Consider the following 12,293-nt stretch of genomic DNA (forward strand, 5'->3'; position numbering starts at 1 on the left):
CTTTTCTAATAATAATGGAGTGCATTTATATAGCGCTTTTTGAGACCCTCAAAGTGCTTTACAATTCCACTATTCATTCACTCTCACACACTGGTGGAGGCAAGCTACAGTTGTAGCCACAGCTGCCCTGGGGCAGACTGACAGAAGCGAGGCTGCCATATCGCGCCATCGGCTCCTCTGGCCAACACCAGTAGGCAGTAGGTGAAGTGTCTTGCCCAAGGACACAACGACCGAGACTGTCCGAGCCGGGGCTCAAACCGGCAACCTTCCGATTACAAGATGAACTGCCAACTCTTGAGCCACGATTGCCCACACTTTTCTGGAGGAAAAGTGGAGAGTGCGGTCTGTGTATCAAGTGCTGGTGGGTTTTGGTGGTTGATTGGTCCACTGTGTTTTATCAAATCCAAAGTCAATGCAGTTGTCTACCAGGAGATTTTATAGCACTTTATGCTTCCACCTGCTGTCAAGCTTTATGGGAATGCTGATTTCCTTTTCCAGCAGGACCTAGCACCTGCCCACAGTGACAACTATTATAAATCTCAAGTTATTACTGTGGTTGACTCACCTGACCAACCCACACAGAGAGTCTATGGAATACTGTCAAGAGGAAGATGAGAAAAATACAGATGAGCTGAAGGCAGCTATCAAATCAACCTTCAACAACACCTTAGCAGGCTTAAAAGACATGCAATGAATAAAGACTATATCAGTGTTTGCCTTTTTTAAGAAAATTGTTGAAAGAATTAAACTTTTTCATGATATTCAGATTTTTTTAAGATGCATTACTATATACTGAAAAAACAACAACACAACATTTATTAAGAAGGAATTGGCCAAATATGTTTGTGCACCTCAGGTAAAGAGGTCAGCAGTCAGCAAATGCAACCTGTAACGCAAGCAATCAACTTGGGATAGTGAATTGGTTGCTTATAAAGTCCTAAGCTAGGACTTGAAGCATTCCACCATTAGACCATATTTTAAAAATGTAAGCTCTAAAGTATTTGTCTTTCCTTTGTGTATTTAAGATTTAAGTTTAGAGTAATTTCACTGCCGCCTGCCCTCTTAAAGGAAAACTCACACACACACTTACATCTGTCTGTTTATCTGTTCACTCTGACTCGCCATTAGCGGTATGCGCCACCTTCCTCTGCCCCCCTTTGTGTATCATCTGTCTCCTCTGCATTTCCTGTGTCCTGGCTGGTTGTCATGACCACTGTTACCAAGGCGAGCGGAGGCTACAGAAGAAAGGAAACCTGAACCACAGATCTTGATGCCACGATATTTAATTCATCAGCAAAACACAACACTAAGGCCAAATGCAGAGGGAATAAGGATTCTTTCTTGGGTGGAAAATATGTTGAAATGAAAACAAAGACCTGCTGTCAGATCCTTCTGTTACACCGCCCCCAGCTATTTATGTGCCAAACAATTCACCATAATAACTGCAGTTGGTATTTCAGCTTGTTAATGTTTCAGTAGTCTGTGTCTATCTAAGTGAAAAACATGAAAGTGTTTAGCAAGAAATTGCAGTTAAGTGAATTTGAAAATAAACCCCAAACAAATTGTGATCTCTTTTTTATTTATTTATTTTTTGTGTAGCCTCACAACATTTTATCCACAGTCAAAAAAATAAAACTATGAAAAGTTGCTTCGCCCTTTCACTGCAGACAAAAAGAGGCAAGTGAAAGCTATTTTTGTGTTGTCTTCTTTAAAATTCACGTAATTACGTGTGGTATGGAGCAATAGAGTTTGTAATCCCCATTGTAGGAGCCCGCTCCATGTTGTCTTTGTGTTAGCTGATCCACCTACAGACACCGCTCCATCCTGAGTTTGCCCATGCCTCCCTCCCTTTTGTTGTCTCACCCTCTTTCGCCCTCTCCCTCCCACTCGCCTGTTTTATTGTGTTTTTTTTTTTTCTGGGGTTCAGTGGTGCTTTCCACAGGTTGGACATCAGAGGGGATGAAGGTAAGGGGGAGGGATCTTATGCTCCACTTACCCAGAAGTCTGACTTTGCAGGCCTGATTTCTTATTTATACCCTTGTTAGATCTGGACTGACCAATCTGGGCTGCACTGCTACTAAAGGACGTGGCTGGGGGAGGGTGAAGCTGTGCAGCAGCTGAAGCCTGAAGTGGCCTCATCGAGGCTTGGACCCCAGCGCCATATATTGTCAGCTAAGAGACACTTCAGCTGGCAACAGCAGCGGTGTCTGAAGATAAATTCTGCAGGTTGTTTTCTACAGGAAAGCTGTTCTTTCAGAGGACGAAGATTACAAAAACCCATTGCCTTGAGGCTTAATGTGGATTTGGGATTCTTTGGAGGGAAAAGGAGGCTGGAGTACCCTCTTTAGGTTGATCACGGATCATATTTTGTCCATCCTTCTGGAAGCATAAGGAGTAGACACTGGCTTTCGATGACCAGGAGGTAAAAAGCTACGCTGTTTTATTCTGTGTAATCGAGAGTCACTATATTCAACCTCCTGTGAAAGGATACACTCATAGCATCATCAGTAGCCTCGGATCCAGGTATCAGGTTATATCAGTCTGGTCCATCTAGGTAAGGCTACACCAAAACCAAGAGTGACACTGAAGTAAACAGCAGCTCAGCAGTCCCGAGTTAAAGGAAAAAAGAAGCACTTCCACTGAAAAGAAAAAAAAACCTCCTGGCAGAGATCTCTCTCTCTTCCACCGTTCCTGCATTATAAAGCCTGATTGATCCCACATCTGCAGGCTGCCACGGGTGGCTGCACAGGTATTGGCTACTCAATAATGCATCGACTCAAACTTGAAAAGGAGGAGAAAGTGTGCGAGCCTCTGATCCCCTGAAAAGCTGGGTGTCTGTTGAGGGAAAGCAAGCGATTACTTCTGGATAACGCAGCGCACTGAGACGCGTGGAAGTGGAAACTGTGAGCAGATGTTGAGAAGGAAAAGAAAAAGAGAAGAACATGACTTTGACAAAGTGACATTAGGGCAAAGACCATAAGACGCTTGGCCAAACAACAAAAGGAAAACTGAAGAACACTTAAACAAAAAACGACTTGGAAGACTGATAATAAGGAAAAGATCTTGTCAAAGAAGCTAAAGACAGAGAGCAAATTAAACATTTTGAAGTAGCTTCACATCCAGTTTTTTCATCATGGTGAACACCGGGATGCAGCTGATCAGCTTCACCTGTGCGGTGACCGGCTGGATCATGGCGATCGCTGTCACAGCCTTGCCTCAGTGGAAGGTCTCAGCCTTCATAGGCAGCAACATCCTGACCTCAGAGATCAAGTGGGAAGGGATCTGGATGAACTGCATCTACCAGACCACGGGTCACATGCAGTGTAAGACTTATGACTCCATGCTGGCTTTGCCTCCCGACATCCAGGCAGCCCGTGCTCTTATGTGTCTGGCCATCTTCATGGGCTGGCTCTCCTGCACCGTGTCCTGCTGTGGCATGAAGTGCACCACTTGTGCCGGGGACGATCGCCAGGCCAAGGCGGGTATAGCGCTCTCAGGTGGAGTTCTCTTCATTTTGACAGGCCTGTGCGTATTAATTCCAGTTTCCTGGACTGCCAATACAGTCATCCAGGATTTCTACAACCCCAACGTGCCTGTGATGCACAAAAGAGAGCTGGGCCAGGCTATTTATTTGGGCTGGGCGGCTGCGGTTATTCTCATGATCAGCGGAGCTGTGTTGAGCAGCACCTGCCCGCTCATGGAGAGGGGCGGCAGGTACCGGAGGGGCTACATAGGGCGGAGTTTTGCAAATTCACCTGCTACAGCACCAGATTTCCCAAAGCCTATCACTTCTAATAATTTACCACTGAAGGAGTATGTGTAGTAAAGGAAGAAGGGAAGAAGAGCTGATACTCTTAAAAATGGTACAAAGATCATGAATTTTAAGGTATAAATTCAAACATATATTTATGAATACGTATTTTGTATATCTCTTTGTCATGTTTGTCTTCAGTACGTTGAGATTTGATGTTTTCTGCTCTCTGATTCATAGCAGTGCCTGAAGAAAGCCTTTAGTCTTTGCTGTAACAGTATGACTTGATGATGGCTTTAATGATGGCTTGTGTTTTGAAGATTGCAGTGATTACTTAAGTCAGAAAATTGTGAAATTAAAAACAAAAAAAATCTGGCAAAGTGTGCTTAAAGTATTTTGAAGTAGTCGTTTTTCTTTGTGTGTGCTGGACTTTTGTTCTATTCAGGGTCACTCTTTCGACATGCATATGACAAACCCAAAAAAAGTACAGACATTCTGTATTTAAGTAGAAGTACACCTACTAGTGCGGAAAAAAACTCCCGTAAAAGTTGAAGCATAGATTAAACTTCTAAAAACTTCTAAAAGTGAAAAAGTACCAGCTCCTTAAGGAATATTTCTACCAGCTATTCTTATGCAAAGCTGACTGAACCTTAAATAACACAGTCTACCTCCGTTTGTTTTGCAGCATGTTTCACAATACGAAAAACACACAATGCCACATGTACAGACCCAATATCTGATTTAAAAACATGAGGACTTACATGTAAGCTTTACATTTCCAGTGTATCAAACCCCACTGAGCATTCCTTACCTTTAACTCTAACCTCTTTTCTTCCTCTCATGTCATCTTTCTTATCTTTATCCATCTCTGAGCGAAGTTAGCTTTCTTTCTTTTCTCTCCATCAAATACAGCAGCTGGACCTTTAGCTAGCAACACACTGTGCCACAAACTGGAGACACAAACGGTTTGTGTGTTTGCTGAGCTGATAGAAACTCTGAATTTAAAATTACCTGCTTGTTTTCTGTAGGGCTAGCTAGATGATGAAATACTGTGAAATAATAACTCCCGTCAGATCCGTTAATCCAAATTCGAAAATATATCTGTTTAAAAATGTAGTGAGTAAAAGTAAAAAGTTGTAAGAAAAGCACAGATGCCTCAAAGTTCTACTTAAGTACAATAATGAAGTATGTATACTGGTTTAAAAGAAAGTATGTTTTTGCTTATCTATAAATTAGACTATGTTTTAAGTTTCTAGGAGAATACTTTTTATATGTGTAAGTTGTTAAGCCGTACCTTACTAAAACCACTAAATTAAGCGCTATATACTCATGGGAATGTACATGTATTAATTTGGTACTGAAGAAGAGTCACATGACCCCGGAACCAGAGATAACCATTATTTCCAAGTGGAGTTTTAGATTTGTCAAGCCACCAATCCTTGTTGACCTCTCAGGTCTATTTAGCCTCTGACTAAAGTAAAACCCATCCCTAACACTAATCTTAGGTTTATGAGACCTTTAAAAACGAAATTTAAGACCAAACTTGTGAGAGAACTACACAGTGAAAGTGAAGTTCAGGTAAGAATGAGCAGTACTACTTGCACTGCTGTATTTGAACTAGGCTAACTATGATTTGGACACCTGCTGATATGCTCTTCTGAACTGTAGTACCAATAAGAGTCAAGCATGTTCTGTGCAATAAATATATAGATGTATGTGTGCTCAAAATTCTCATAGGTACTGGATTAAACATTTCAATCCATCCAAACTGAATTCAAGATAAATCAATACTTTACATTGGCCCCATTATTTGTAAATACTTGTTTGTAGTTTTTAGGCCACCCTGGTTTCCCTTCAAAATAGATCTAGAAGCAGTTTAAGTCCACTCATCCATTTTTAATTGCTGATCGTATCTGGGCTTAACAGTTCATCAGGGGAGACAGAACTATTCATACTTTCACATCCAGGCATCCAATTTACATAGAAGTTTGTGTTTTTGGACTGTGGGAATAAGCCAATGGAACCCCTGCAGGCTCAGGAATAACATGCAAGCTCCACACAAAAACCAACAGTTGACCAGGAGGTTTGAACCAGGAGCATTCACTGCACCTTTGTCCTTCCAAGCGACATTTGTGTGTATCAGTTCAAGTCAATGTGGAGTTAGATTCAGTCATTCTTCTGGATCTCTTTCTTCTCATTGTCTTCATTAAAATGCAGTTATATTCACGATTAGGTGAGTCCTTAACCAGCTTCACTGATACTCCACAAAGAAAGACACTTTGCAAAGTGTATCTGAAAAGAAAAGAGAGAAAGATAATTAGTTTAATAAATAACAGTCACTTCTAGATCCATCAGAGCACTGGTCTCTGGCCAATGTGTACTCAATTATTAAAAGTGAAATTATATCAAATTAAGTTTTGCTACTTGAGCTGAATTTTAAAAGTTTTATGAATACTGGCCATAAAGGTAGGTCCCTTTATGATTGATTATAAGTGATAGAAAAAGAATATTTAAAGACGCCCTGTAGTGTAAGGGGAAAAAAGATTAAGTTTAAGCCGTGACATAATATTTCCCTGAATTATGTTTTTACAGTTGTTTTCTAATCTATTGTTTTCAAATCTTTACATGACTTTAGATGTATGCTAGATGACAGTCTGTCAGTACTTGTGTTGTTCTGGATTTAAGTACATTTATAAACATCTTCAGCTTCTTTCTATGTTGAAAGAACTAGTCCATCATACAGCATTAATTACAGATGTGAACTGAATGGTATGGTGAAGTACTAGTCATATAATCTAAGGAGCTTGGAAAGAAAATCGTCTGGACTTCTTTAAGTTGCTTGAAGACGTTTCACCTCTCATCCAAGAAGCTTCTTCAGTTCTAAGGGTCAAATGGTGGAGAGTCCCAGATTTAAACCCAGTGGGAGTATCCCCCCAAAGAGGGGCAAAGCAACTTAAAGAAGTGTGCCTTGGGGAGCAGACGTTTTTCTTTCCAAGCTCCTTAGACTACAATGACCTGGATGACTGAGAACCTTCACAGACATACTAGTCATATACATTTTACCTGTGATGTGGTCCTCTGCACTGGGAGACTCCAAGGAGTTCCACCTTTGGGGAGCAGATTCCAGAAGAGAGAGATCATCTGCTCTCAGTGTTTGAAGCAGAGTTTTCCTCCTCAGGAATCTGAACACAAGAGTTGAGGGGAAAAAATACCAGAATATAACATAAACATCCAAAACTGAAGAGAGAAAAGGATACTGTTGCCGATAGTGACGCTCAGCATCCTGAAGCCACTCGAGCATGTCAGCGACCGACGGGGTCGTGGTTGATCGCTCAGTTACTGCAAGCAGATCTAAACTGTGTGCGTTCTGCTCGTACAGATGAAGGATTGCAGCAACCTGGTTACTGATAGCATCCCTCGCAGACTGGAGGGAAGACCTGAAAGAAAGAGGAAAGGAAAGAAGGGAGGGTGAGATAAAAATTAAAGTTACTTTAAGCATACTCTGAGCAGCTTCTGCAAACTGGTACTAATTAGGTTCTTCTCCAAAGATCCATTTAGTTACTAAAATATAAATTGATCTTTTATTACTAAAAAGGGTGTAGCTGTACTCCTTTCCCATCAAACATGCATAGTTTGATGTGTATACCAATAACGCATCATCCTTATCAGATATAAAAGCCGATTTACTCACATCTTCTCGTTGAGTTTTCCCAGCACTATATCCGTTGCTTCAAGGAGCTTAAAGCGGAGTCTCTCCTCCAGGTCAGGAAAACCTCTGAGCGGTGTGTTGGAGATCTGCACGTTGGACAGTGCTCTCGACTGCTCCGCCAAATTCCCGAGAGACACCATCAGAGGGCTGCACTCGGCTAAAACACTCTTCCATACTTTTTGGTTGCTTTCAAGTGTCGCGAAGTTTTTCCTCAGAGCCTGATGAAGCGTAGCTACCGCAAGCGTGGACATTTCAGCAAACGATTTTAGTACTTAGGTGTCCAAAGGGAAAAATACGAAATACATTAAGTCAGCTTTATGTCTTATTTTCCATGAAGGCGACTTTATGAAAAAATGACTTTTAAATGATTCTTCCCGCAGCTACAGAACATCACATTTCTACCATGTTGTCTGAACCATTTCCGTTCTCTTGATGTAAACACTGACGTTCGGTGCTACGATAGGCTGAAAACAAAGTTGTTGCGACGCAAGGCACATGCGCGTCCTAATTGGCTGATCTGGAGTGTTGGCCCCTCCCCGCGCGAAGATTTGAAAACGGCTTTGTGAAGGAAGGAAGGCGAGTGTCGAGGACGAACAGGAAAAACACATTTAGGTAATTATATATACTTTAAATAAAGCATGTAAATACATCTCGGGACAGTTATTTAAAAGACTATAACACATATCGGTAGGTGTAAACACAGCTGTCGAAAATAAGGTCAGAAAATAAGCGTTAACTCAGCTAAAGCTACTCGCTAACGTTAGCTTCACTAACAGTTAGCCGCATGTAGGCTGATTTTTTTTTGCTTTCTTGTGTTCCCGATTAAGGTCACAGTGTTAATATTTCATGGTGTCTATCGGGTGTTAATATACCACACTATACTGCACTACACTGTACTGTACTAGGCTATATTGTAATATACTAATACACTCCGTGTCCGTCAGAAATGGCTCCCAGGAAAAGGACCACCAAACAACGCAAGAATAACCCCAAGACGGCAAAACTGGAAGCTTTTCTGGAGGATTTTGACAGCGAGGGTGATTATTATTACTATTTTTTAACTCACCATAGAAATGCTACAGAAATACTCCCTGTTCTTTTTTCGGTTGCTCACTTTAGGAGTCGCCACAGGGGAACATTTTTCTTCCAGCTCACTATATCCTTAGCATCCTCCTCTGTCTTACCAACCCTCTGAGCGTCCTCCTTCACTGCATCCATGAACCTTTTCTACTTTTCCTCTAGCTTTGGAGCTCAATATTCAACATCCTTTGTCCAGTATTTCCACTATCCCTCCTTTGCACATGTTTATGTCATCTGAGCCCTGCCTCTCTAACTTTGTCTCCAAACCACTCAACCTCAACCTCAACCATCCTTCACATGTACTAATTTCTAATCTGTCCTTTCTGGTCACTACCAATGGAAATCTTACCTTCACTCTTGCTGCTAACCTACTGCCACAAATCACCACTGATGCTAACATCCATCCACCCCACCCTGACACTGTATAACTTAAGCTGAACTGACACTGTATAACTGAAGCGGAACTCAACACTTGTGTTTCTGCAGTGAAGACTAGAGTTGGACAGCTGAAAGAGAAGATAAACCAGCTGTTGAAAGATGTTGACAACAGCTACAACATGGCAATAATTAAGCTCCCCAAGGCTGTCAGACAAATGAACTGGTTGGAGCATTGGAGTAAGTAAACATAGTTTATTGACTAACAAATCCCAAATCTATAAAGAAGAAATGCTCTTGAGCCATAGAGACTTTTACAGCATTCTGCTTCCTATTTTTTAAAAAGCTAATGGTACATTTTCAAAAATCTGTGCATTTGATCTTGAATAAATTTCATTAGTCTTGACAGGCTATATATAGCTTATTACTAAAAAGTATTATCTGCACTGCTGCTCTGTATATAGTGTATATGGGTTTGGTTTTTAAACAGCATTAAATAAAGAATATTTACATCTCTGCAGAGTCTGAGAAACCACAAACACCAGAACTCGATAATGCAAAGGTCAGTTGATTAGCCTTCTCAAATTATACTTAATATACGTTAAGTATATATAAGTTTCATGCTTGTGCAAGGATGCTCTGTTCTGCATAAACACTCAGTTATATTTGCATTTATAGAGAAAAGAGGAAGCTGCACTCGTGGAAAGTGTTGTGGCTAAGGATCATACATCTCTTCTAAAAACAATTGAGAAAAGTGAGTTAAAAGTAGTTTATACATTTCCCTTGAAACAAGAAAACCATTTCCCTGTAGCCAATGCAATTCGTTTTGTCTAATCCACAGCATCAAAGAAGAAAGGTGGGGCTACATTGAGCTCTGAGGATGAAAACGTCCCAAGCACAACAAAAAAGGTAATGACTGCTTTTCACACAGTCATACATGAGAGCAACTACATACAGCTGTTGTTATACAGGATCCTCTGTTTGCTTCTTTTGTGGTGTTTTAAATGCTTGTTTATAATTTAGGGGAGAACTACCAGAAAGCCCCCGACTAAAACAAAGAGGGCAAAGGCGCTGTCGATCAGCAAGCAGAGCTCCACCATCAGACGGTAAGCTCTTTTACTTTTTGTATTGTTCTTTTTCTTTCTTTCTTTTCTTCTTCTTTCCCCCCTTTCTAAAAACTTTTGGAAGCAAGTTTGGTAGCTAAGAAATGTGATGCTAACACATTGTCATTGTTTGGATTCAGATCGAACAGGAACCCCCTGATTACTCCTGCCAGAAGCTTGCTGGATTCTTCTTTGATGATGGGACCCACTCCTCTTATTACACCCCGCTTTGACCCAAGGTACACCTTAGAATTATACTGTGTCACTCTAAAGATGGTGTTTCTGGCAATGGCAATTAGTGTTCTAGTTGATTGAGAAGGGAGAAAACGTATTTATAAAATGGTTAAAAAAGATTCAAAATTGAGCACAGATGAAGACGGGTCAGATTTATATTGTGCGTAAGATACTAGACTCCCATACTGGTCAGGTTAGTTTGCTGTGTGTGGATAACATTAGCAGTGCACCAGTCGTCCTCACAGGTTGACATCTACACCTGTGCTGAATGTGGTTGTTCAGTGCAGCTCACTGAAGACTTCTGCAGTGTTGTGTCTTTATATTCAGTGTTTTATTACTGAGACATAGTACTGAGACATTTTTACTAGCACAAATGCATTTACAGTTCATGCTGAATAGATAGTGATTCTGTGAAAACATGGGCAAACAGACAAACAAATGCTCAAAGTATTGTATTAAAGCTCAGGCTTCTCTTTAAAGCAAAATCTCTCTCATAGAGCTGTAAGTGGATCTAATGTCTTTGAGTGTGTGGGGACTGGAGACTTGCTGTAATCTGGCAACCTGTGCTATTTACTCTGTAATGTTGACATTCCCTACAAAGAAGGCTTCATATTACTCACTTCACCTCAGGCTTCCCAAGACCCCCGCAGTGAGAGTTCCCCGCCACAAGGAGAGGGTCTATAGCATTTCAGTCAACGGCTCTCCCATTGCAGCAGGAAATGAGGATATTGTCATCAATGTTCCCGTTGGGAATGGAGAGGTGAGTGCACATTTAGTCAGGCTCAGAGCTTCAGGTACTATTGATCAGTCAGTTGTTTAAGAAATGGATTTTAACAAGGCAGCAGAGGAAACAATATTTACTAAAGAAATTTAGATGTCTATTCAGGAAGATAAAACATTGAATACTTTGTTATATACGGTTTATTGAAAATGAGCTTAAAGATGCACTAAATCAGCCTTCAAGTCTTCTGCTTTCATGTTGATTTTATACTGTGTTTATTGATGACTGTTTAGTTACATTTGATGACTTCATGGCTTTTGAGTAATTAATTGTCTAACAAAACTCTGGATTAGAAGGCTAATTCTCAAAAACTAAATCACTAACACAAGTGTCCATAACATATTGATCCAGAGCATTCAACTGCTGGCCAGTCAGATGGACTCAGTGGATCTGTCACTGCTGGACGAAACCGCCATGAGGAGCATTCGGCAGCTGCAGGTAAATTAACTCCAGCAGGACAGCGTTACTTGCAGTTTCATCAGCTTTTCATCACTGTTTTGTTGCAGCTTTAGCCAAATTTTGATGTGAAATATTTGCATATGCTTTGATTCTCATCATTTCTTTTTATTTTTCCCAACAGAATCGACTCACAACATTGTGTGGGACATCAGAGTGACCAAACAGTCTGCTGCGGACTTGTACTATACTTTTTTTTTTTTTTAAACACAAGTTTATCTCTATTGTAAAGCTTTCATTATTCTCCTACAATGTGGCATGTTTTTTTCTTCTTTTTTTCCCTTTATACAGATTATACTTTAACGAATACTTTAGGATACAGTGTAAGGTTAATATTTGTTGTGCTGGACACTGTTTTCTTGAGATCATTGTATTCACATTCTTCTAAATTATCCCTTTACTTTAAAATGTAATTTTATGTAGTTTTAGATGCTTTTTTTTGTTGCAGGGGAAATTCGATAGATTTTAGTGCTATTCCAGTCTTTTATTCCTGGCCAGTCTGGATTTAATGGATTTTAATAGGACTTGCATGATAATATCCAACAGAAACATGCAGTATGTGCTTATCAGATACAACTTTCTCTTTATTCTTTTTTTTTTTTTTTTTTTTAAAGTACATTTTGTGATAGTATTTGTGGTTTGTCATTGCTGCAATAAACCCCCTCCATGTTTCTATCACTAACCTTGTAGTTACATCATTAGTTAAAATATATATGTCATGTACATCGTGCACTCTGTCTTCATAACTGTGTGATGTGGTTATTTTCTGGTTTATTGGGGTTTTGTATTCTTAAATATAGCAGA

The 12,293-nt window shown here is 40.3% G+C and overlaps 3 protein-coding genes across 3 annotated transcripts; 2 read left to right on the top strand and 1 right to left on the bottom strand.

Moving 5' to 3' along the window:
- The first annotated feature begins 3,092 nt into the window (after window positions 1-3,092).
- On the top strand, window positions 3,093-3,829 carry cldn35 (claudin 35). Its single transcript, XM_065471840.1, has one exon. The coding sequence runs from the start codon at window positions 3,134-3,136 to the stop codon at window positions 3,821-3,823; it is 690 nt and encodes a 229-aa protein (XP_065327912.1). The 5' UTR covers window positions 3,093-3,133; the 3' UTR covers window positions 3,824-3,829.
- A 1,797-nt stretch (window positions 3,830-5,626) lies between these two features.
- Window positions 5,627-7,875, bottom strand: airim (AFG2 interacting ribosome maturation factor). Its single transcript, XM_065470555.1, has 4 exons — window positions 7,443-7,875; window positions 7,009-7,188; window positions 6,815-6,933; window positions 5,627-6,043 (listed from the first exon to the last, which is right to left on the bottom strand). The coding sequence occupies exons 1-4, from the start codon at window positions 7,709-7,711 to the stop codon at window positions 6,003-6,005; spliced, it is 609 nt and encodes a 202-aa protein (XP_065326627.1). The 5' UTR covers window positions 7,712-7,875; the 3' UTR covers window positions 5,627-6,002.
- A 122-nt stretch (window positions 7,876-7,997) lies between these two features.
- cdca8 (cell division cycle associated 8) lies at window positions 7,998-12,060 on the top strand. The gene is made up of 11 exons (XM_065471842.1): window positions 7,998-8,072; window positions 8,405-8,497; window positions 9,027-9,155; window positions 9,437-9,477; window positions 9,594-9,669; window positions 9,757-9,824; window positions 9,939-10,021; window positions 10,159-10,257; window positions 10,883-11,012; window positions 11,385-11,471; window positions 11,614-12,060. The coding sequence occupies exons 2-11, from the start codon at window positions 8,407-8,409 to the stop codon at window positions 11,647-11,649; spliced, it is 840 nt and encodes a 279-aa protein (XP_065327914.1). The 5' UTR covers window positions 7,998-8,072; window positions 8,405-8,406; the 3' UTR covers window positions 11,650-12,060.
- Window positions 12,061-12,293: the final 233 nt, after the last annotated feature.

This window comes from Pelmatolapia mariae, linkage group LG22 (assembly GCF_036321145.2).
Source record: "Pelmatolapia mariae isolate MD_Pm_ZW linkage group LG22, Pm_UMD_F_2, whole genome shotgun sequence".
Classification (NCBI taxonomy): Eukaryota; Metazoa; Chordata; class Actinopteri; order Cichliformes; family Cichlidae; genus Pelmatolapia; species Pelmatolapia mariae.

What these genes read in the sequence shown, in the direction of transcription:
- cldn35 (XM_065471840.1), top strand. Translation starts at nt 3,134, where the DNA reads ATGGTGAACACCGGGATGCAGCTGATCAGCTTCACCTGTGCGGTGACC.
- airim (XM_065470555.1), bottom strand. Translation starts at nt 7,711, where the DNA reads ATGTCCACGCTTGCGGTAGCTACGCTTCATCAGGCTCTGAGGAAAAAC. An exon ending in GGAAAACTCAACGAGAAGAT is followed by an intron (nt 7,189 to 7,442) that starts GTGAGTAAATCG and finishes TCTTTCTTTCAG; the next exon opens with GTCTTCCCTCCAGTCTGCGA. An exon ending in TGCAGAGGACCACATCACAG is followed by an intron (nt 6,044 to 6,814) that starts GTAAAATGTATA and finishes TTTTCTTTTCAG; the next exon opens with ATACACTTTGCAAAGTGTCT.
- cdca8 (XM_065471842.1), top strand. Translation starts at nt 8,407, where the DNA reads ATGGCTCCCAGGAAAAGGACCACCAAACAACGCAAGAATAACCCCAAG. An exon ending in TTCCCGTTGGGAATGGAGAG is followed by an intron (nt 11,013 to 11,384) that starts GTGAGTGCACAT and finishes ATATTGATCCAG; the next exon opens with AGCATTCAACTGCTGGCCAG. An exon ending in GGAGCATTCGGCAGCTGCAG is followed by an intron (nt 11,472 to 11,613) that starts GTAAATTAACTC and finishes TTTTCCCAACAG; the next exon opens with AATCGACTCACAACATTGTG.